This window comes from Lotus japonicus, chromosome 2 (assembly GCF_012489685.1).
Source record: "Lotus japonicus ecotype B-129 chromosome 2, LjGifu_v1.2".
Classification (NCBI taxonomy): Eukaryota; Viridiplantae; Streptophyta; class Magnoliopsida; order Fabales; family Fabaceae; genus Lotus; species Lotus japonicus.
This window is the reverse complement of record NC_080042.1, coordinates 44,067,000-44,087,387: the sequence shown is the minus strand read 5'-3', so window position 1 is coordinate 44,087,387 and position 20,388 is coordinate 44,067,000. Positions and strand designations below refer to the sequence as shown.

Below are 20,388 nucleotides of genomic sequence, written 5' to 3'. Positions count from 1 at the left end.
GCGCGAAAGACAAGTTTTCGGAAAAGGAAATTTTCCTCCTCCTCCCCTATAGGGCTCGGCCACTTTTGGTAATTGTGGGGCTCGATTTTTCTTCGATCAAACTTGGTTCCTATGCTATCATAAGTCGTAACTAAGGGTATTTTGAACTCGGAAAAATTATCGGATCAAAAACTGTCGTAGGGGTATTTTGGTCATGATTTTTAACTTAGAAATTTCAAAACTGAAATCCCAAAAATAAAATTTTGCAGGGACGTCACCAACGACGTTTATGATAACTAATCCTACTAACACTAAGCTAAGGCGATAGTTTTTAGCCTAAAGGTTGAAGCTTTACCTCAAAAACTCCAAAAATGGGTATTTAAGGCTAAAATTGATTCCGGCGGAATTCCGGCGACATAACGGAAAATCTAATCCGGCAGAAGTGATCTTGGGCGCATAAGGAAGAGGTTTAGAATCAGAAATGAAAGATTCAGGATAGTTTTGCAAAAACCCATAAACTATCCGCTCAGAAAACTCTACAGAAAAGCTATGGAAAAAGCGATCAGAGGTAAGGATTAGCGACTATACCTCGAAGCCTTGAAGTAGCAACTGATTGATCGACGATCAAGCAAGCGATGAAAAAAATTCTTCTTCCTTCTTCCTTGTTCTTGGCCGCGGGTTTGAGGAGAGAAAATGGAGGAAAATTTGAGTTTTTCTTCCTTTCTTTGCTATATATAAAGGTTGGAAATTCGCTGGAAAATGAAAGTTTCGCGAATCTGATTTTTCCGGCGTCATTCTCCGTAAATTAATAGATATGTTTTGCAAAAGAATTCCAAAACTATAAAGAGGTCTCCTTGTATTTTTGGCAACTAATGCATAGTCGGTATAAAACTATTTTACCCGATAAGTTGCTTTTTGCATCGAATGTCGGAATAGAAAACTTCCTTCGGAAGAAAGATTGAAATCATCAAGAGAAATGGGTGTACGCGTGTAGAATCTTCATTTGAAGCTCTGAATAGAAAAAGTCTTCATTGTCGGGAAATTCTAGGGTTTTGAAATACCAGGGTTTCGGTTTCGGCAAACTTCCGATGATTGGAATCGGACGTTCGTAGATCCTAGAGTTTCGCCTCGAAATGGTTGTGATATATGGAAAAAGAGAAGTTCTAACATTTCTCTGAAGATTTTTGGAATTAACTTCCATCGTGCCTAAAAGTGAAAACTAGCTATATACTAGGGTTTCTGACCTAGGTTTAAGTGTATAACGATCGTGCTATAACTTTTATCGACTTCGATACAATCCTTTGACTTTTCCTGAACTTTCTCCTTCATAAATCTATTTCATTTGACAAACTCTTGTTCAGGTTTCCTTTCACAATACATCAACCCTAATCGTGAATAAGATTTTATTCACTAAGCATAAGCTTAAAAACTTGGGTCTTACAGAGGTGCACCCTGAAGCTGCACTATGTATATACTGCTTGATTAAGAAGTACCTTATTGATGTTGCAAGGATTATTAATTGGAGGATCCATGATACAGTCAAAATCATGAAGAAGAAGAATGGCGTTCGGGTACCTTACACTAACCTCATCACCAACATATTGCATACTCAGATGAGGTGGGGAGAGAAGTTGATAGAAGCTGAAGTAAGACTTAGTCCTAGTCTTAGTCTGCTTGCTCGCCTGAAACTCTATCTTGAGCATGAGGCAAGATTGAGAGACATTCCAGATCCTTGTGTCTTGGTTGAAGGCAACTTCCCTGTCCAGTGAGGTCCCTGTTGATGTTGCCAAAACCATGGAGATTCCATCCTACATGCAGAAGTTCATGAGAATCAATGAAAAAGCTCATGGGAGGCAGTTTGCTAGGATGTATGATCTTTACCATGATGTTCAGATGCGATGGTAGGAGGGTGGATACAGCAAGTCAGGTTTCAAAGGGCCTATGATGTTGAATGATTTGGAGAGGAGGATGATTGGACTGAGCATGAATGATTATGATGCAGGAGGAAGTGGAGCAGCAGAAAGAGGTAACAATGATGAAGAGGATGACAATGAAAGTTTTTATGAGCCCATGTAGGGGCCCTAGACCAGGTTCCTTTTAGTTTTGTTGTTCTTTTTATTTTTAGGATAGCTTTTGCATACAGACTTCGACATGATTTTCTGAGTCAGTAATAGATTCTTGGTTTCATGTCCTCATGATCAACTTGCTCAAGTGGTTTCACTTTTATTTGGCTGCTCTTTTATCTAAAGTTGATGATATTCTTACATGTTTTTCTTGTGGTCTTGTGCATGCCAATGTGTTTGGGAAGTGAAGTCAGTGGATGATCTTTACTTGAGTTCTTTAAAGAAGGTGTTTCACTTCAACACCCTAATGTTTTTGTTGAGTTCTGACTGCTGAGTGTCTGAAAATTTATTCCTAACATATGCTTGCACATGCTTAACTCTATTTTGAAATGCATATTGGTTGTTACTTAGTGTTTAAACTTTGAAAAGACTTGATAGGAATTCTTTATGGTCTCAGCTTTAGGTTGAATATCACGTTTCTCTAGTTGCCCAAGTTGAGCCTTATAATTGAATACTTTTTATTGGTCCCTGAACTTTGGAGAATTGTGTTTGGTGAGTGATTTATGGTTTTGATTGAGCAGAGAAAATATAAAAATGATCTCCTTCCTAACAAAAAGAAAAAAGAAAAGAAAAAGCATGTTCAATTGTCAAAAGAAAGGCAAGTGCCTTGACAATTGAAGAAAAAGAAAACAAACAGTTGAAAAGAAAAAGAAGGAATGAGTCTCATAGTGTTAACATTCTGCTTAGGTCTTGTTGGAAAAAAAAAGAGTCAATTACCCCACAATATTTTTGAGAACCCTTGTGTAACATCCCACCAACCAGATAAAGACCTCATAGGCGACGCGAAACCCTAGAAAGTCGGAATAGGTGAATATGAGCTAATAGTATAACTATACTATATACATATGATATATATATATATGTGTGTGTGTGTGTGTGTGTGTGTGTGTGTGTGTGTGTGTGTGCGTGTATGTGTGATGTTTTATTGTAGTACTTGTTTGCACGTAAATTGAGACGTCGGTCAATCGACTTTGAATCGACCCGGTAATAGAAGTACCAAAGACATGGTCATAATAACCCCAAAAGGAGGATGAACTCGAGATAAAGGTAGGATAGGGCTAAATAGATGATCTGGTCACATCTCCTGGCAATGATAGATGCATTGTATCAGAGTGATCGAAACCCGAATCAAGTTAAAAGAGTGATACCTTAATCACTCAAAAGAGATGATATTGAACCTTGAGAGGGGAAATACACTCTAATTCAGCACTAACAGACCTGAACCAGTATAATATTGCATCAGTTTTGTCCCGACATGGAAAATGATAAAGAAATCGACCAATCAGAGCCCTAGGATTTGTGTGCAAATGACCTAGGCATGCAATCAGCCATTACACCATGCCAACCTCACCTCTGATTGCTTCTGAACCTTCCCAAGCTTTCCCTACAAAACCCCAAGCCCTAGAATAATCCCCATGCATGAAAAGCCATTGGTGGTGCAACTTGAATTAGGGTTAAGCTGGATTTAGCAAATTAATCACCCTACAGCCTATTTAAAGCTTACCACTCGACTCCACGCGACCCTAGCTACCCACAGAGTGCCCTAGAACCTTTAGAGAGTGCCCAGAGAGCCCAGAAAGAGAGAGAGGACGAGAGGAAGTTCTTGAACTTCACCTCTTCGAATCTCTCAAACCAGAGAGAGTTAGGTCCCCATTCTTGTTCCATTGAGTTCCTGGAGAGGAGAGGGAGAGAATCGAGTAGTCTTGGTCAAGCTTTGGTCGAGGAACAAGAGATTCACCATCTCCGGCGAAGCTCCGGCGAGACCCCAACCTCCAACTCGCCATTTCTCTCATCTCCGAGCACTTCAGCGACACCCACGATCACCATTCAAGTGATGCACATTAGAAAGGGATGACAACTTGCTCCGGCGAGTAAGCTTCTGAAACTTGCTCGTTTTAGCTCGATTTCGATCCAATTTGATCCCTTAAGCATGCTAGGACATAATTAGGAAGCTTTAGACTAGTTTTAAGCCCTGAATCTTTGAGAATCGATGGAAACGAATCATGGTCTTCGAAGCTCAAACTGAGCTATCGAGTTGAGCATTTGACCACAAATTGGTGCGCCAAATTGATCATCCTACACTACTGGAAGGTCGTAGGAGCTTTTAGGATAGCTAATCGTAGCAATTATGCTCTGAGAAGGAAAGCCCCAATTTCACCTTGTGGGCAGTTTTTGAAATCGTTAATTGGCACTGTTAGAGTGCCCAGAAGCTAAAATTGATGGTTTAGTTGAACTCAGGAGGTAGAAAACTATAGGAATGGACTCTTAGATGTTAGTTTTAGGTTCAGTTTATAGATTTCTTAGCTTGCAAGTAGACTTTGAATTAAGTGCTTTAAAATAAGTGATTCTGAATCTGATTATAAGCTGAGAATGGAAACTTGTGACTAACAGAACCTGAGACCATTGGAAAAATAGGTAGGACTTAGAAGTTATAGCCTAGTTATTAATTTAATTTACACAATATGGTTTAGATAATTGAAATAATTAAATAGTAATATTTTAAACTTAAGTGAGATTAGTAGACTAATGACTTAGGAATAACAAGGTCAGGAGATTGATGATAGTATTGGACCTGAGGTCAGAGATGATGACGTGGAAAGAGTTATGGAATTTAGCTATTAAAAATAAAATTAGTTTGCATAATATGACTAAATAATTAAGTTGTGGTATTTTGGATTAGTAATTAAGCTAAGTGGATGGTCTAATGACTCAAAAATGATTAGGTCAGATTAGTGGACATGAGGATATAAGGTCACACCCTAGTTAGTTGAGACCAAGGTTAAGTTAGGATGGTACTAGTTTAATAGATTAATGGTCTAGGTAATAGTAATAATAATAACAATAGTAATAATAATAGCAGAAATAAATAATAATAATAATAATGGTAGCACTAACAATAATAACAAACAATTTAGGGCCCGTTTGGTGGTCAGGATAGGATATGATAGGATATGATATGTGAACAGGATATCAACAGGATAGGATAAGAGCATGATAGACTCTTATCATATCCTGTGTTTGAGGTGCACATGATAAGAACAAGATATGATAAGGAAAAATGTATCAGATTTATATTTGAATAAAAAATACATTTAAAATTGATCATTCTATTAAATTTAATTTCTTTACATTTTCATGAATGAGTCTATATTTTAAAATTAATAAAATTATGCAGTTAATCGATTGGTTTTCACTTAGTTGTGACACGTAATAATTAACAATAAAAGTTAACTAAATTAAGAATATTATTATTTCAAAAGTACTTTATATTTGAATTATAAATTATTATATAAGTAGATAAGTAGTTTTAAATAATAGGAGATGAAAATAAAAAATTAATATATTACTATTAAAAAAATAATATTTATAATCAATGTTTTTCACTTAGTTGTGACACGTGATAAACAATAAAAATTAACTAAATTAAAAATATTATTATTTCACAAATACTTTATATTTAAATTATTGTATAAGTAGATAAAATAATTTTTAAATAATAGGAGATGAAAATATTAAATTAGTCTATTATTATTAATAAATCAATATTTGTAAGTGAGTAGTCTATTTTACTATTTATGAATAATAATTTTATTTATTTTTTATTTTAGTTAAGTTAATATTTTATATTTATTAATTAATATTATTATAAATTACATAATAATAAAATAAATTAATTTGGAGTTAGGATACTGAAAGAAAATATATAATTGGTATCTTATCCTGCTCTATCCTAACTCCCCCCTCAGGATAACTTTTACACATGATTGACAGGATAAGATAGGAGACAGGATAATGTTATCATATCCTGCTGGCGCAACAAACAACAGATAACAACATGATATGATTATTATCCTGTCCTATCCTATCCTGTTCTGGTCACCAAACGGGCCCTTAATGTCTTGATTAGCCTATCATAACCCAATCATAAACAATGATGCAGAGGGAGCAATCTCAGACCTACAAGATCCTCAATTGGTAAATGTTAAAGGTAAGGGGGGTTATACAAGACCTTGTCTCGGTACACAACTCATAAGTTAATCGTTATTACGATAGAAAGCATATTATTACTTACTTATGTGTTATTGGATGCATGATTGGATGTTGTGCTTGAAGATTGAACGTTGGATGAATTGTTGTGCTGAATTTCTATGATTGTGATTCGTGCTTGAAGTGATGCACATTAGAAAGGGATGACAATACGCTATGGGATATAGTGGTACTTAGGAGTAATGAGCTTAAATGGCATGGTATCAGGATTGTCTCTGATACATTTAAGCATCTGAGGTAGTGGGAAGAGGGAAAGGATAATCCCTAACTTAATGAGTTATTGGTACTCGCGTTTGAAAAATTGACCCACCTATAATGCCTTAGGGTTACCCATAGGATAGATAGAGTAAATGAATAAATAATAATAATGGGATAGGCAAGTGAGCCCTTTTCTCTAAGCAATTAAAAGTACATAACCATTAAATGGCGGATTAGAGTTCCCGCTTGTATTCCTAAAACTACTTGATCTTATTAAAGATCCCACCTCTATAATAATTATGGAGTACTTACTCAATGTAAGGCAGCAGATGCTCGTTTCTAACTTATTAGAAACTTAATGGAAGTATAAGGGGGAGACGATTGATACTTGAAAACACACTTAAGGAGCAATAAGGAGTAGGAAAATACTGTCACTACCACTGAGAGAGTGGGAATACAGAGATGCCAAAGGTGGTCATGTTCAGAGATGAATTGACCCGGGATTTACGCGATGGCCCCACCTCTCAATCAGCTACCGGCAGGGTCCCGGAAAAGCCGGCCTGATGTGATGTAACAGGGACCGCATAGTCGTGTACTTCTGTCTATGAACTACTGAGCGATCATTGTCCGGTAAAGAGTGGAATGTAAGGAGTGTCCATGTTCCCGAGATGACTTTCCGAAGATAACAAAGCGATACCTTCGGGTCCTTAAATCATACTCATTACATGATAAAGAAAATAAACAAAAAGGTTGGCGATGAACTCACCATTTCCTTCGAAGTAGTGAGAGAAGTCAATTCGAAGGACGAAGATATAAGGTGGACTTAACCATAGTGCATTATTACTTGTGTTTGCTAACATGTGTGTAATTAATGGTATGTTGGCTTGAGTTTTAATGCTTATCTTATCTGAGGTGTATTATTGTGCAAAGTTGCGTGTGACTCACCCTTGTACTTATTTTTATAAAAAGAAGATAACAGGTGTGACAATGAGCATCTCTCCATTCCTCGCGATCCACGCTGATTTCCCGTCCCGTGCTGGCTGGCATGTCGACCCTGTCGTAGGATACTGCTTTTATCAGGGACTCACGATTTTGTGGTGCAGGGATCCAGGATCAGAGCATATCGGTTTTCCCGTGACACTCCCTATGGTGTTCTCATTCTTTCTGCCGACCCATGCTCAGCATGTTGGTCCACAGAGTCCCGGCAGCCCACAGGTGCCACACCCACAGGGAGGCGAGCCTATGGAGACCGGAGAGCCTGTCCCAGCCGTACCAGTCACCGTGGTGAGACCACAGGGATCTCCTGATCAGAGAGTTCCGCAGACCCACGAGTCTATGGGATTTCCTCTGCCCCGGAGGAACTTGTCTTGCTTTCGGGTCACGGCCCGCAAGCGGGTGAGATCCCCTAGATTCTCCCCAGATGCCAGAGTTTACCGTCGCAGATTCCTGAGAGGTGAGGCGTCCGGAGACAGAGAGTCAGAGCAGGATCCTATGTGAGAGCCAGTGTCAGTGCCAGCAGCCGGTGGGGGAGTCAGTGAGGAGGATCCAGAGGAGGAAGATCCGAGGGGATGAAGCCGTATGGTCCGAGTTTCTCATGATGATGATGATTTGTGTTTCTACTTCTGTATTTTGATTATCTGTACCAGATTGTGTGCTTGAGGGCTCTTTTTCCTCCTTATGTGTTGTTTGTTTGACTGTAGACTTCTGCGGTGGATCCGTCCACCAACTATGCACGTTATTTATGTTTCGTGTGGTTTGCATCATTATTCCTTGCACTCTTAGGATAGAGGGGTCGATTACCCGAGGATGAAAAGGGAATGCTCGAGTACACTTTACTCTTGCAATCCCGACCTAATGAGATAACAGTAAGTAGAGAAAAAAAAAGTACACTAGTTTACGTCGCGTGCTCACTCCTAAGTGATGGAGTAGGGTGAAGTCGTCACTTATGGAAGGGGGACGTGACACCTTGTGCTATCCTTTTCTTCGTTTCCGTACCTATTCCTCAGCCAAAGTTATAACTTTTTTGAAGTCTCTGTGATTCTTGTAACTATGCAACTGACTTTGAATTGATTAATTACCAGCGCTAGAGTTCTGTCTTGTGTGTTAAAGCACCCAAAATGTGAGATGAGTTCTTAATATGTGAAGAGTTTGGTGAACTCTTGTTTATAAATTTTGCTCAATTGTCCTAACCTTTCACTTTGAGTTTTGTACATTGACCTCATGTCATTTTAGTGGGGTATCTTTTGTGTTGAAAAGCTTGAGAAGCTGAAAAGGGGTGAGTAGTTCCAGGGGAGTATCCTGGATTTTCTTGTTGGGGGGAGAGGTGAGTAGTTCCAGGGGCGTATCCAGGATTTTCTTGTTGGGGGGCGAAATATAAGACAAAAAAAATCTACTTTGAATATTATATAAACTTTAAATATTGTTATTTTTCCAGTTTGAACTAAATTCTGATAAAACTCGGATAAACTGGAATTTTTTCCTAAATTATGATCTCGGGAAACATCTGAATGATAATGTCTCAGTTGGAACAACAAATTCCTTTTTTCTAGCTCGGAAAAATCATCTGTATAAAATTTCTCAATGTAAGACCCGTAATTAGAAAGGGAAATAAACTCGGTTAATTTCTCGGTTTAGTGCTTTGATGCTTGTTTATGTGATCTTTGGGTGTGTGGCTTTGTGTGATGAATTTCATTTAATGTAAATAATACTTTGATTATTAAGAGAAGATGCTGCCAGCGAGGACTGACCGCATGTGCGTGCACATATAGCACACACATGCGTGCCAGGCCAGTGGCTTGGCACCCTGAAGAAGTAGGCACGCACATGCGTGCCTAGTCAGTAGCTTTAAACATTTGAACGCATGTACGTGCAGAAGTGGCACGTACATGCGTGCTTGGTTGACAAATTTTGCCTATAACTTTTGTATTTTTGTTTCATATCTTAGTTTTTCTGAACAATAGCTTGTGTAAGGTGTTTTGGAGCTTCTCTAAGACTTCTTCTCAGGCTAGAAGTTATGTTTTCATTAGCCATGCTTGGCTAAGTTTCCTTTAGCATTTAGGATGTGGATCCCTAACTTGTTTATGTTTTAGTTTTTCTAAGTTTATATGGAATAAGGTTTTCTTCTATGAGTTCATGTTCCCTGTTTCAATATTAGCTTGAATGCATGCAAGTTGTTTTACTTATTCTTTGCCCAAATGGAAGTTTGGTTTAGAATAGGGAACCAGGGCTGAGATTTATTAGTGCACCTCCGCCTTTGGAATGAGGGTGGGGACTAGTAATTGATGGTATGAACTGAGAACTTCATCTTCAATTATGATACTCATAGGTACTCGAGGAACCAGACTAATGAAATCTAATTAGAAGCTTTATTTGACTTGAGGAATCAACACTTAGAGAACTAGGCTAGATTGACAATAGAATGAACTCCATGTAATTTCATATACTTTCTTTTATCTAAAGCATGACTTGTTTTAGTGAAGCTAAACCCAAGTTCTAGCTTCTTAACATAAATTCTTCTTTGATTCTGAAAACTAAGTTCTCTACCAAATCAAACTTATATTTTTCATTTACTTTTCTTGTTCTAAACAACTCTAGCTTGTGTGAATTGGTGCTTCCTCAATCCCTGTGGTTCAAAAATCTTTTATATTACTTCGAGCGTACCGTATACTTGTGGATAGCGTATCAACTATCCTCGCCGATGTAGGTCAATCACATACCTACTCAAGTCACCACGAAGTATACCAAACTATAGAATGAGGATTTGAAGCTCTTGGGATGGTTCATAATAGTAGCGTGCCTACTACACAGCTCTGTCACCGCCCAACACAATGGTTGGAGGCACATGTTTCGACACAATTCGATAACGTCGAGTTTCATTGTACCTCAACCATCACTCCACATGAAGAATATATCTAGGGGACTAATATTCTAAAATATGATTTATAACCATGTACTTATGTCATTTTAGGACATAAACTAGCCTACACACTCCACGACTTAATAACATGTACCTTAACCATCACTCAATGTAAAAGCCAAAGTTGGGGGTCGGGGGACTACTATCCCGACGTATGTTTCAATACCACTTGACGGGGGCCGAGTTTCATTATTCTTCGGTCATGTGTGAACATGAAAACTAGAGCTAGGGGATATTGCTTCTATGTATGGTAACATCATATACCTAGGCTAAGTTACCATCAATGCAATCATTTGGACTGTACAACTTGTCCATCACACTCCCAACGTCCCATGAACACCAACTTGTGGCTTAAGGACGCAAGTTGAATTGTACTAATCAACCATCATGTTACCGACAATATATCACCTTCGAATTATGACTTAAGAAAGCACATAAACGAAGTTATCTGATTACACCCGCCAACCAACGCTCCCTAAAGTTGATATATAAAGTTGTTTCTATACTAGTATATCTGCCCGTGCTCTGCACGGTTAGTTTTCCATGATAAATTATGTAACACAAACAATACTCTACCCATATATTACATATTATTGATTAGAAAATATGGGCCATTCATTCATTTGTGAACACAGTTCATCCTTCATTTCACTACATGAAAACAATACCACTTCAGCAAAACATAGAAATCCTATTAGGTCTGATCGTGTATTAATACATCAATTTCAATCTTTTCGTCATGACATTTTGAGCTAATAAGCCTCATGTTTTTGGTAAGTTTTAGCACACGACATTGCTTCTGAAGATAAGACGAATTGATTGTGGCACTAACAATTTCAGAACGACTTCCTTTCTGAATAACTGGCAAAATTTGCCTAAAATCTCCGCCCAAAACCACCACTTTACCCCCAAAGGCATGCCACTATCAACACTTTGATGCGACTTCATTATATCATTTAAAGTCCGGTCCAATGCTTCAAAACACCATTTATTGAGCATGGGTGCTTCAACCCATATGATCAAACTTGTTTTTTGTAACAACTCTGCCTTTAAAGAACCTTGTGATACATTGCAAGTTGAACTCTCTTTTATAGAAATTGGAATAGAAAACATAGAATGTGCAGTTCTGCCACCAGGTAAAAGCAAAGAAGCAATACAACTTGAAATAACATTTAATACAATCAACCCTTGTGCCCTAACAACAGCTGATAATGTATTCCACAGATAGGTCTTACCAGTACCTCCAAAACCATATAAGAAAAAGAGACCTCCAGCTCTATTCATAACTACATCCATTATGGATTTGTATATCTTATGTTGTTCAACAGTTAATGAATTGAGTAATGATTTGTGCAAATCTTCCATTTCAGCTTTATCATAATTCAATTCATCCGCTACAAATTTGTTCTCAAATTGGGAGTCATCAAATAAGTGTGGAAATGGTAGGCATGGATAACCTTTTAAAGATCTTCCATTCATATGCAGTAGTTTCTCCAATTCTATTAAACAAATATTCTTTAAATCATCATCATTTATATGAAGATCAACAAAAAAAAGCCCAATAATTATCTCATGCAAATATATACATTAACATAATTTCTATAAAAAAAATTTCCAAACCTGGATTGCGCAGCTTTTTCCTCCTTTCATAAACTATACCGTCAGACAAAATTCTCCAAGACTTTTCTCACACAAATTCAGGTTTTCTCATTGTGTTTGTTGTAAGCAACATTACAAAGAAATTTCGCAGCTGGGTACCTACAAAAATATATATGAACAACGGAGGAAGTTGATATAAATTTCGTGCTGTATTTTATGACAAATAAAAGACACTAATTCGATGTTACACACCTGATGCTAATTCATTTGCTTCTGTAATTGCATCTAAGAATTCCTTATCATCAGCTAATAATCCTAAGGCGTAACATGCGTCACGAAATGTAGGATATTCAACATCATCCACAGTGCGAATGCTCTCCCAACTTGTGCAACCTTTCTGTAGAGTTAATAAAATTCTCAAGTAATAAAATTCACCAACTCCATGAGGAATATATTGGAGTCTTCCAATAGATGTCCCTTTTTTCCTTGGATGCCATGAATGAGCGTCTTCATCATATACAAAATGGGATGGGAACTCTGCATATGTAAAGGCTTTTCCTTCACCATACTTACAATTGGCTTTCATCCAAGCTATAAACATAGTGTCTTTTTCAGTAGCCTTGTCTACCACGCGCTTTAAATCATCATGATCTTTAAAACACACACTTTGTTTATTTGGAAGATGAAATGTCACATTTTTAACTGAAGGCCATTCGACATGAATAAAAAATTTCAATGTCCTCCAAACTTCTTCACACGGAGTAAGGTATCTACAATCATAATATTGTTTAATTTCATCTTTGACCTCAGACTCCGTGTAATCTTTGTTCTGATTGGATATGTCAACATTTACTCTATCAGGCCCTTTGCTAACATATTTGAAGAGATATTTGATTGCATTTGACTTGTTGCAATATTCAACATTGATATGACCATTGTATAACATGAGTAGTTAAGGATTATAAGGGACAACAAAACTATTATCCATGCGAATACCTTTCTTGTCCACATAAACTCTAGTGTCTCTTCTTTTATAATCAGGATAACCATTGGATTGGGCGAGACCCCAGGGTCCCTCGCCCAGGGGCATCGGCCTTAGGCAGGGAGCGCGCCAGGGGTTTGGGCCTCTCTCCCCAAAGCCCAACTGGCCCATTAAGGTACAATAGAGGCGCCAAGCCCAACTCCACATCTATAAATAGGGGACGGTTACCAATTGTAAAGGCTCTTGGCTCATTTGAGAAATATTCATATTGAAATTCAGTTATTCTCTCTCTCTCTAGCGGTTAGAACTTCTCTCTCTAAAACACTCATATCACTTTCCTTACACTTTGGGTACTCTACCCCCATTCAATGTTCTTAGGATAGAACATTTGGCGCCGTCTGTGGGGATCGGTAGATTTCGATTCCCGGACTACGTGGATCGTGATTCAGTTGAGAGAAGCTCGATTTTCTGTGCAATTTTCTTCAGTTTTTAGAAATTTTTATTTGCATTCTTTGGCTCACTAGCGAAGCAGATGGAAACGCGTCGTAGACGACGTGATGAGGATCAAGAGCGGCGGCGTGTTTCGCCACCGCGTCAAGTGAGAGGTAGGCCGCGATGCTAGCAAGTTCACCGTGAGGAGACAGATCGATAACTCCTCCGCCACCACCTCCACCTCTGCCTCCTCCTTCTCCGACGCCTCTGTTTGCTTCTCCACTTTCCTCGCCGGAGCAGCAGAGAACACTGGTACGTTCACCTCCGGTTTCGGAAGAGAAGACTCAGGCACCACAGGCACCGATCTCCAGTCAAGATTGGAGACGGTTGATTCGTAGTGTTGATGACATCCGCCAGCGGAACGATTATTTACAAGAGCAACTGGAGTACTATCGTTTCGAACAGCAGGACGAGGGGGAGCGCGAGGCAGAGGCTGTGGCTGAGTTCGAGCCGTTCTCGGCGGCAGTAAGGGAAGTCGCAATTCCAGATGATATGAAGAATATTGTCCTTGAGACGTACAGCGGGAAGGCTGATCCTAAGGAACACCTGCTATACTTTAACAGGAAGATGGTGATCAGTGCCGCTTTCGATGCTGTAAAGTGCAGGATGTTTCTGGCTACGTTTAAAGGCACTGCCATGGCATGGTTCACAACATTGCCCCGAGGATCAATCACGAATTTCCGCGATTTCTCATCTAAGTTCCTAGTCCAGTTCTTGGCAAGCAAGACCAAACAAGTGACGATCGAGGATTTATACAATGTGCGCCAGTCCGAGGGCGAGACTCTGAAGCAGTATGTGAAACGGTTTAGCGTCGCGTCGGTAAAAATTGAGGAGTCAGAGCCAAATGCCTGTGCCCGTGCCTTCAAGTACGGTTTGCAACCTGGGAAGCTAAATAGCAAGTTGAGTCGCAAGCCGGCCCAATCAATGGCTGAGATTTGGGCGAGAGCAAACACCTACATACTCGATGGGGAGGAGGATGCTTTTAAGCGAAGGCGCACGAAGGTAGAGAAAGATGGCGACCAGAGGGATGCATCGCCAGAGGACAAGCCGAGCAAGGGGAAAGCGGAAGGGAGCAAGAGACGAGACAGAAAGGTGCGTACGAGTGAAAAAGTGCTGAGAGAACCATTGTATCCCAAAAAGGAGAGTTTTGAGCGTCGCCGACCCTGGCATCAAACCGACTCTCGTCGGCGAGAGGAGTCAGGGAAAAGTTTGAGTGCGCATCTAACGGAGCTGCTGCGTGAGGTTAAGGCGATACACGCAGTTGAGGAAGGCAAGAAGGAGGTAGGCTCGCCCCGGGCAACGTTAGATAAGACAAAATGGTGCGAGTACCACCGCTCGGCAGGACATGACACTGGAGACTGCTTTACTCTGAAGACTGAAATTGAGAGGCTCATCCGAGCAGGGCGATCACAACTGGGTGACCGTGGTGATCGCTGGAGCGGGGAGCGACAACGAGGAAACCGGTATAATGGGTCCCGCGAGTAGGATGATCGTAGACGGGAAGATCGCCACCGTACCCCAAGCGCTGACAAAAAGGAAACACTGGCCACACGGAAAAAGGGGGCGGAGGAAACCTTCAATAAGGACCTTGAGCCGCCGGTTGGAACGATAAATACGATTGCAGGAGGTTTCGGTGGAGGCGGGGAAACAGCTTCGGCGAGGAGAAGGCACGTCAGGGCAGTAACGTCGGGACAACAATATGAGATCCCTTTCGGTTTCCAACATCCAGATATCGTGATATCGTCGGCGGATTTCGAAGGAATAAAGACGCACAAGGATGATCCGGTAGTTGTCATGATAAGGATAAACAACTTCAATGTGCGACGAGTTCTTCTAGATCAGGGAAGCTCTGCTGACATCATTTATGGGGATGCGTTTGATCAGCTGGGATTGACGGATAAAGATCTGATACCTTACACTGGGACGTTGGTAGGTTTCTCGGGCGAGCAGGTATGGTTTCGAGGGTATATCGATTTGGACACAATCTTTGGTGTCGATGAGAATGCCAAACTTCTTCGTGTGAGGTACCTAGTGTTGCAGGTTGTGGCTTCATACAACGTCATCATTGGGAGAAACACACTCAACCGCCTTTGCGCGGTAATTTCGACAGCTCACTTAGCGGTGAAATACTCGTTGATGTGCGGAAGAGTGGGGAAGATCGTGGTGGACCAGAGAAGGGCAAGAGAATGCTACAACAACTACCTTAGCATGTACGGAAAGAAAGGAGCTGGCGAGGGACACAGGTGCCACGAGGTTGAGATTTTAGGAGACAAACAAGACAGGTTGAGCGGGCAGAAGCAGGAGACAGAACAGATCCTTGACAGGAAGGTAAAGAGGCAACGGGACAGTCAGAGCCAGGGTAAGCAGGATGGTAAGGCAGGGCGAAATGAGCAGTTCACAGATATCAGGGCAGAGGAACGCTGGGCAGGAATTGTTGGCGACTTGGAAAGATATAAGTTTAGTAGGGAAGTGCTGGCGATCGAGCCTAGGCTCACGCCCGGACAGGAACGACGATTGGAGAAGTTGGTAGAGGACAATTTCGACCTCTTCAGCTGGAGCCCAAAGGATGCGACACTATGGGAACTTCCGCGGTTCAGGACACCAGCTCTTTCGAGCAAGGGACCGAACGAGCAGAAGGAGAAAACGGCGACGAGCCGAGAAACTGACTCGGGAATTCTCCAGCGCCAAGGTTGCAAGCAAAAAGGAAATGACGTGCTCGGGCGAGCTCAGGAAACGCAAAAGGCGGGGAAGAGGGGCCCGACATACCGCAGCAAGAGTAAGGGAAGGGCTAAGGAAAAATAGTGGAAGACGGCGAGAATAATGACCCTCGAGAACAAAAAAGCCAGGTGGAATGAACGAGAGAGTGAATTAGAGGCAAGCTGGCGAGAAAGGCAACTCCGCAACAGCAGTGAGTGGGTGGCGAGTACGTCAGGCACGAAGGGTGAGGTGCTGGGCATAATACTTTGACTTGGGAGCTTGGAGGCTTGGCAGCAGGGGCGAGGATGCAGCCGAGGAACAAGATCGGAAGGAATAGGACCAAAAATAAAGATGCACTCTTTTTCTCCATCTCGGGAGTTTTTTAATGAGGCATCCCTCAATGTACAAAAATATTTTACGAATGAAATACAAAAGGATATTCACCAGCAATACTCCTAACTCAAACTGCAAAGAAACGGTCGCCCAGTGGGAAAAATTCCCCGAAGGTGGCAATCCCAACACGACCTTGATGTCCGGGGATTGCTCCGGGAATGTCCGGCGTGAACCGGTGCTATCCAAATAGCAACTCAACTAACATGTCACGTTCGCTCGGTGGGAAAAATTCCCCGAAGGTGGCAATCCCAACACGACCTTGATGTCCGGGAAAGTCCGGCGCGAAGCGCTGACCTCTCGTTGGCGATGTGTGCGGGAAAGCGACTTATCCCCAAAATGGGGTGGGTCTCTTATCCCCTTAGTCCCCCCGAAATCTGGGAATACGAGGCTTCCCCGAAATATGGGCGAGAACACAAATTAGGCGTAAGTCTGGGTAAACCCATATGGCCATTGGGCCCCTAGCAATGTAAGTCCTTGACAGGACAAAACCGCCAAGGCCGCACCTGCTCTTACGGGAAATATTGGTGTGGAGAAGAGCCTCAGTTCAAAACTGAGCGAAAGTCCTAGTTTCTTTGGCACACCTTCAAAATCGCTACACAAGCGCAAAAGTATAAACAAAGCCTAAACGGCGGAGGAAAATTTAAACGAGGCCTAAAAGGCGAGGAGGCGATCACAAGGCGGAAATTTACAACGAAACCATGCGTAAATTAAACTAAACAAAAAATGGGAACAATATTCAATTACAAAAAGGGAAAAGGACAATCAGTGCAAACTAATTATATTACATTGACATCTTTTCTCTTTCAATTTCAGCAGCAGCAAAACGCTCAGCAGTGAAGCCTGGGGGATCGTCAAGGCCAACAAGCCCATGTGGAGTAACCCTCTTGAAAGCTCCCATTCCGTCGAGGTTAATTCCCTTGTAGAGATGTTGAACCTAAGCCTTGGCGAGAAAGAAGCCGCAGCCACGTTCTTCCACAACCTCGGCAGCAACTCCAGCCACCAACCTTGCCTGAGAGGTCCTGATTCTGGAGTCCATATCCGCAAGGGCCTGGGCCATTGATGCGAGATATGACCTCACGTCGGCGAGAGACTCATTCTTCACCCCCAATTCGCTGCGAAGGAACGCGATTTCCCTGTCCTTGACAATACAAGCGGCTCTGTTCGCGTTGATCACCTCCGTCTTCGCCTTCACCTCCTGTTGCAGCTCGTCCCGCTCCATCTCCATTTCCTATGTTCTTTCTTTGCAAGCAGAGAAGTCATCCTCGCGCTGGCTCATCTCAATACCCAAGTTGTTCAGCTTTGCCGTTTAAGTCACAACTTGGGTCAGAACCTTGTCGCACTCGTCGTACGCTTTCTGCGTGGCCACGCGATAACCGCCAGCCTTCTGATGAAGCTCTTCCACCTCCGCAGGCGAGGCGGAATCCTGGGATAGCTTGGCAAAGAGACACCCCGCGCGCAGAAGGTTGCGGATGGCTTCCTGCGCCACATCGTCGAGGTCAGGATTCTCAAACCTCCTCACACTTTCGAGGAAAGATTCGGTTAGCATGAAGTCGATAGGAGAAGGCTGCTGGTTTGGAGCACAACCCATCTGACCATCGGCAATGGGATGATTAGCGTCAGGAGAAGAGTGGTGAGGAGTGGGCGAGGCGCTGAGAATTGGACCTCCACTGTTAGGACTCACTGGATGAACGAGGGAGACCCGAGGTGGGCTCGCCTCGATCTGAGGACTTGAGCGGTCAGAAGAAAGGATCACTAGGGGCATGCCATCAGAAGCCTGTTGATCAGCGAGAACTCCCTTGAGACGAGGCGAGGGCCCCGCGTCGCCCATGGGGACCGTTTCTTCTTTGCCCCCCAGGTCTTGGCGAAGGGCAGATGCTTCACCAACCTTGGGCCTCTTGGTTTTCTTCTTTTTCTTCTTCAACTTCTGAGGCGAGGAAGTCTCGGCCCCAGACTTTCCATCTGGGCCAGGATCAACCTTTTTGGATTTCCGGGACTTTTTTGAGGGAGAAGGCTGAGTGGTATTATCGTTGGATCTGGGAACCAGATCATCAGTTGCTGGCGGTGGGGCTGGGCCCGGTATAGCTTCTCCAGACCTAGTGGCGTCTGAGGCGGGGTCAGTCAAAGAGGATCCTATGACCTTCTTCAATGGAGGAACGACATCCTCGGACTCAGGATCAGCGACAGCGCGTTTCCTCTTGATCACCTTGGTATTAAAAACAGGAGGGAACTCAGGTGAATCAGAAGCCAGGGTGCGCTGAAACGCGGCTTCAGTAAAGTTTATTTCTTCTAGGAATGAGCGGAGGGTGTTCTCGCAGGCAGCCTCAAGCAACTGTGAGCATTAAAGGATGGGGAACCCGACAAAAAAGCCAAGGATGGCTTTGTCTTCGTTGCTCAGTGACGCATCTAACGGCGGTGGAACGTCGCGAGGACTCTCAGTCCAGTCGAAAGGGAACAGAGCAGTCCCGTCTCGGCGGGTGAAAGCTTCAGGATAGGTGGGGTGCACGATTAATGCGAAAGTATCGGCGCCCAGGCCCCCTCTTGACATTACTCTTGAAAGGATGGAGGCGCTGTCGGCCCGTACGAGATTTCAGAGAAATCCACTCAGGATTTTCGGTCTTCAAGGATTGCGGCTCCACGCCGTAGAAATAGAAGAAATAGTAGGTTTTCGCTTCAAGACCAATGGCGTTACAGAAAATCTCGAAGCATCGAATGAAGGCCCAGGCATTCAAATGAAGTTGGCACGGGGCTACGTTGATCTCCCTCATAACCTGGCAGAGGAAGGAAGAGAAGGGTAGTTTGATTCCCAGATCAAGGAAGAAATACTCATAAACATAGAAGAAGTGGGGTTGTTCCGCGCCTTGCTCGATTGCACGACACTTCTAGGGACGGCGGATGACCAAGCCCCGGCCGGTGATGAGGGCATCCTCAAGGGACTTCTCGTGGCAGAACCCTTCGGCCTGGCGGGCCAACTCGGCGATGGACTTGTCAGTGGACAACTCAGAGGGTTGACAGATGGCCCCTTGAGTGGGTTCCCGAGTGGTAGACGGGGGAAGGTGGAGAAGATTTGGTGCCAGAAAGCGTTTTTCTCATTTTCATTAAGGGAAAACCCCCCGGCGGGGGGAAGGATGACCGTAGCAGGGGACGCTTGAGCGGCGTTGCGGGGTCGTGAAGATCCTTTGGTGCGACGTTGGGGGGTCATTTTTCGCTAACAAAGAAGGTTAAGGACGAAAGGGTAGAGGATGCAAAGTTGTCAACAAACTGTTAGAGTTCCAGAAGCGGTGAATGAGAGAAGAAAGAGGAATTTAAAAATTGATATAAGAAACGGTTGGGGAATCGTGCCTCATCATGACAAAGGTGGAATGATTACTCGAGGAAGTGTGGAGCGATTTTCGGGAAACGAGGGCAGTGCATTAAATGAAAAGTTACAACAGTTGAGGTTGATTGGTTTGAATTCAAATTGTCAGGCTTTACCACGATTTGAAGGGATGTCTCAGAGATAGCAGTGGGGATTCGATGGATTTGCTGACCTTAGCGCTACTTCAAGGCGCGACGCGTGGCCAAGGCTCGACGCATGTCAAAAGTGTCACGATTCAAAGCACGTGCGTAGCAGTGATGGGGTGAGCGGACCAAATGCCATTGACACAAGACTGCTTGTGGACTCTGCTTGCCCGGGAAAGGGGGAACGCAGCAAAAAGTCTAAAATATAGATTTTAAAAGCTTTACTCACCAGGTCATGTTGGCTACTGTTGCTCATTTTGTTAAACGCCCTAGGTTTTAGCATTGATTAGTCTCTTGTGGCTTTCGCCTTAAGTCTTTTTGCTTAAAGACACAGTTAGCTCTCATGCTTCGAGCTTGGTGTCTTGTGGATTGGGCGAGACCCCAGGGTGCCTCGCCCAGGGGCATCGGCCTTAGGCAGGGAGCGCGCCAGGGGTTTGGGCCTCTCTCCCCAAAGCCCAACTGGC

The 20,388-nt window shown here is 42.6% G+C and overlaps 2 protein-coding genes across 2 annotated transcripts; one reads left to right on the top strand and one right to left on the bottom strand.

Moving 5' to 3' along the window:
- Window positions 1-11,043: 11,043 nt before the first annotated feature.
- Window positions 11,044-12,808, bottom strand: LOC130736470 (uncharacterized). Its single transcript, XM_057588301.1, has 2 exons — window positions 12,115-12,808; window positions 11,044-11,762 (listed from the first exon to the last, which is right to left on the bottom strand). The coding sequence occupies exons 1-2, from the start codon at window positions 12,806-12,808 to the stop codon at window positions 11,044-11,046; spliced, it is 1,413 nt and encodes a 470-aa protein (XP_057444284.1).
- A 1,020-nt stretch (window positions 12,809-13,828) lies between these two features.
- On the top strand, window positions 13,829-14,821 carry LOC130736469 (uncharacterized). The gene has a single exon (XM_057588300.1). It carries the CDS (start codon window positions 13,829-13,831, stop codon window positions 14,819-14,821), a length of 993 nt encoding a protein of 330 aa, XP_057444283.1.
- The last annotated feature ends 5,567 nt before the right edge of the window (window positions 14,822-20,388 follow it).

Coding starts and splice junctions, on each gene's coding strand:
- LOC130736470 (XM_057588301.1), bottom strand. CDS start 12,808: ATGTTATACAATGGTCATATCAATGTTGAATATTGCAACAAGTCAAAT. Junction 11,763..12,114: donor AGCAAATGAATTAGCATCAG/GTGTGTAACATC, acceptor TTTGTTTAATAG/AATTGGAGAAACTACTGCAT.
- LOC130736469 (XM_057588300.1), top strand. CDS start 13,829: ATGAAGAATATTGTCCTTGAGACGTACAGCGGGAAGGCTGATCCTAAG.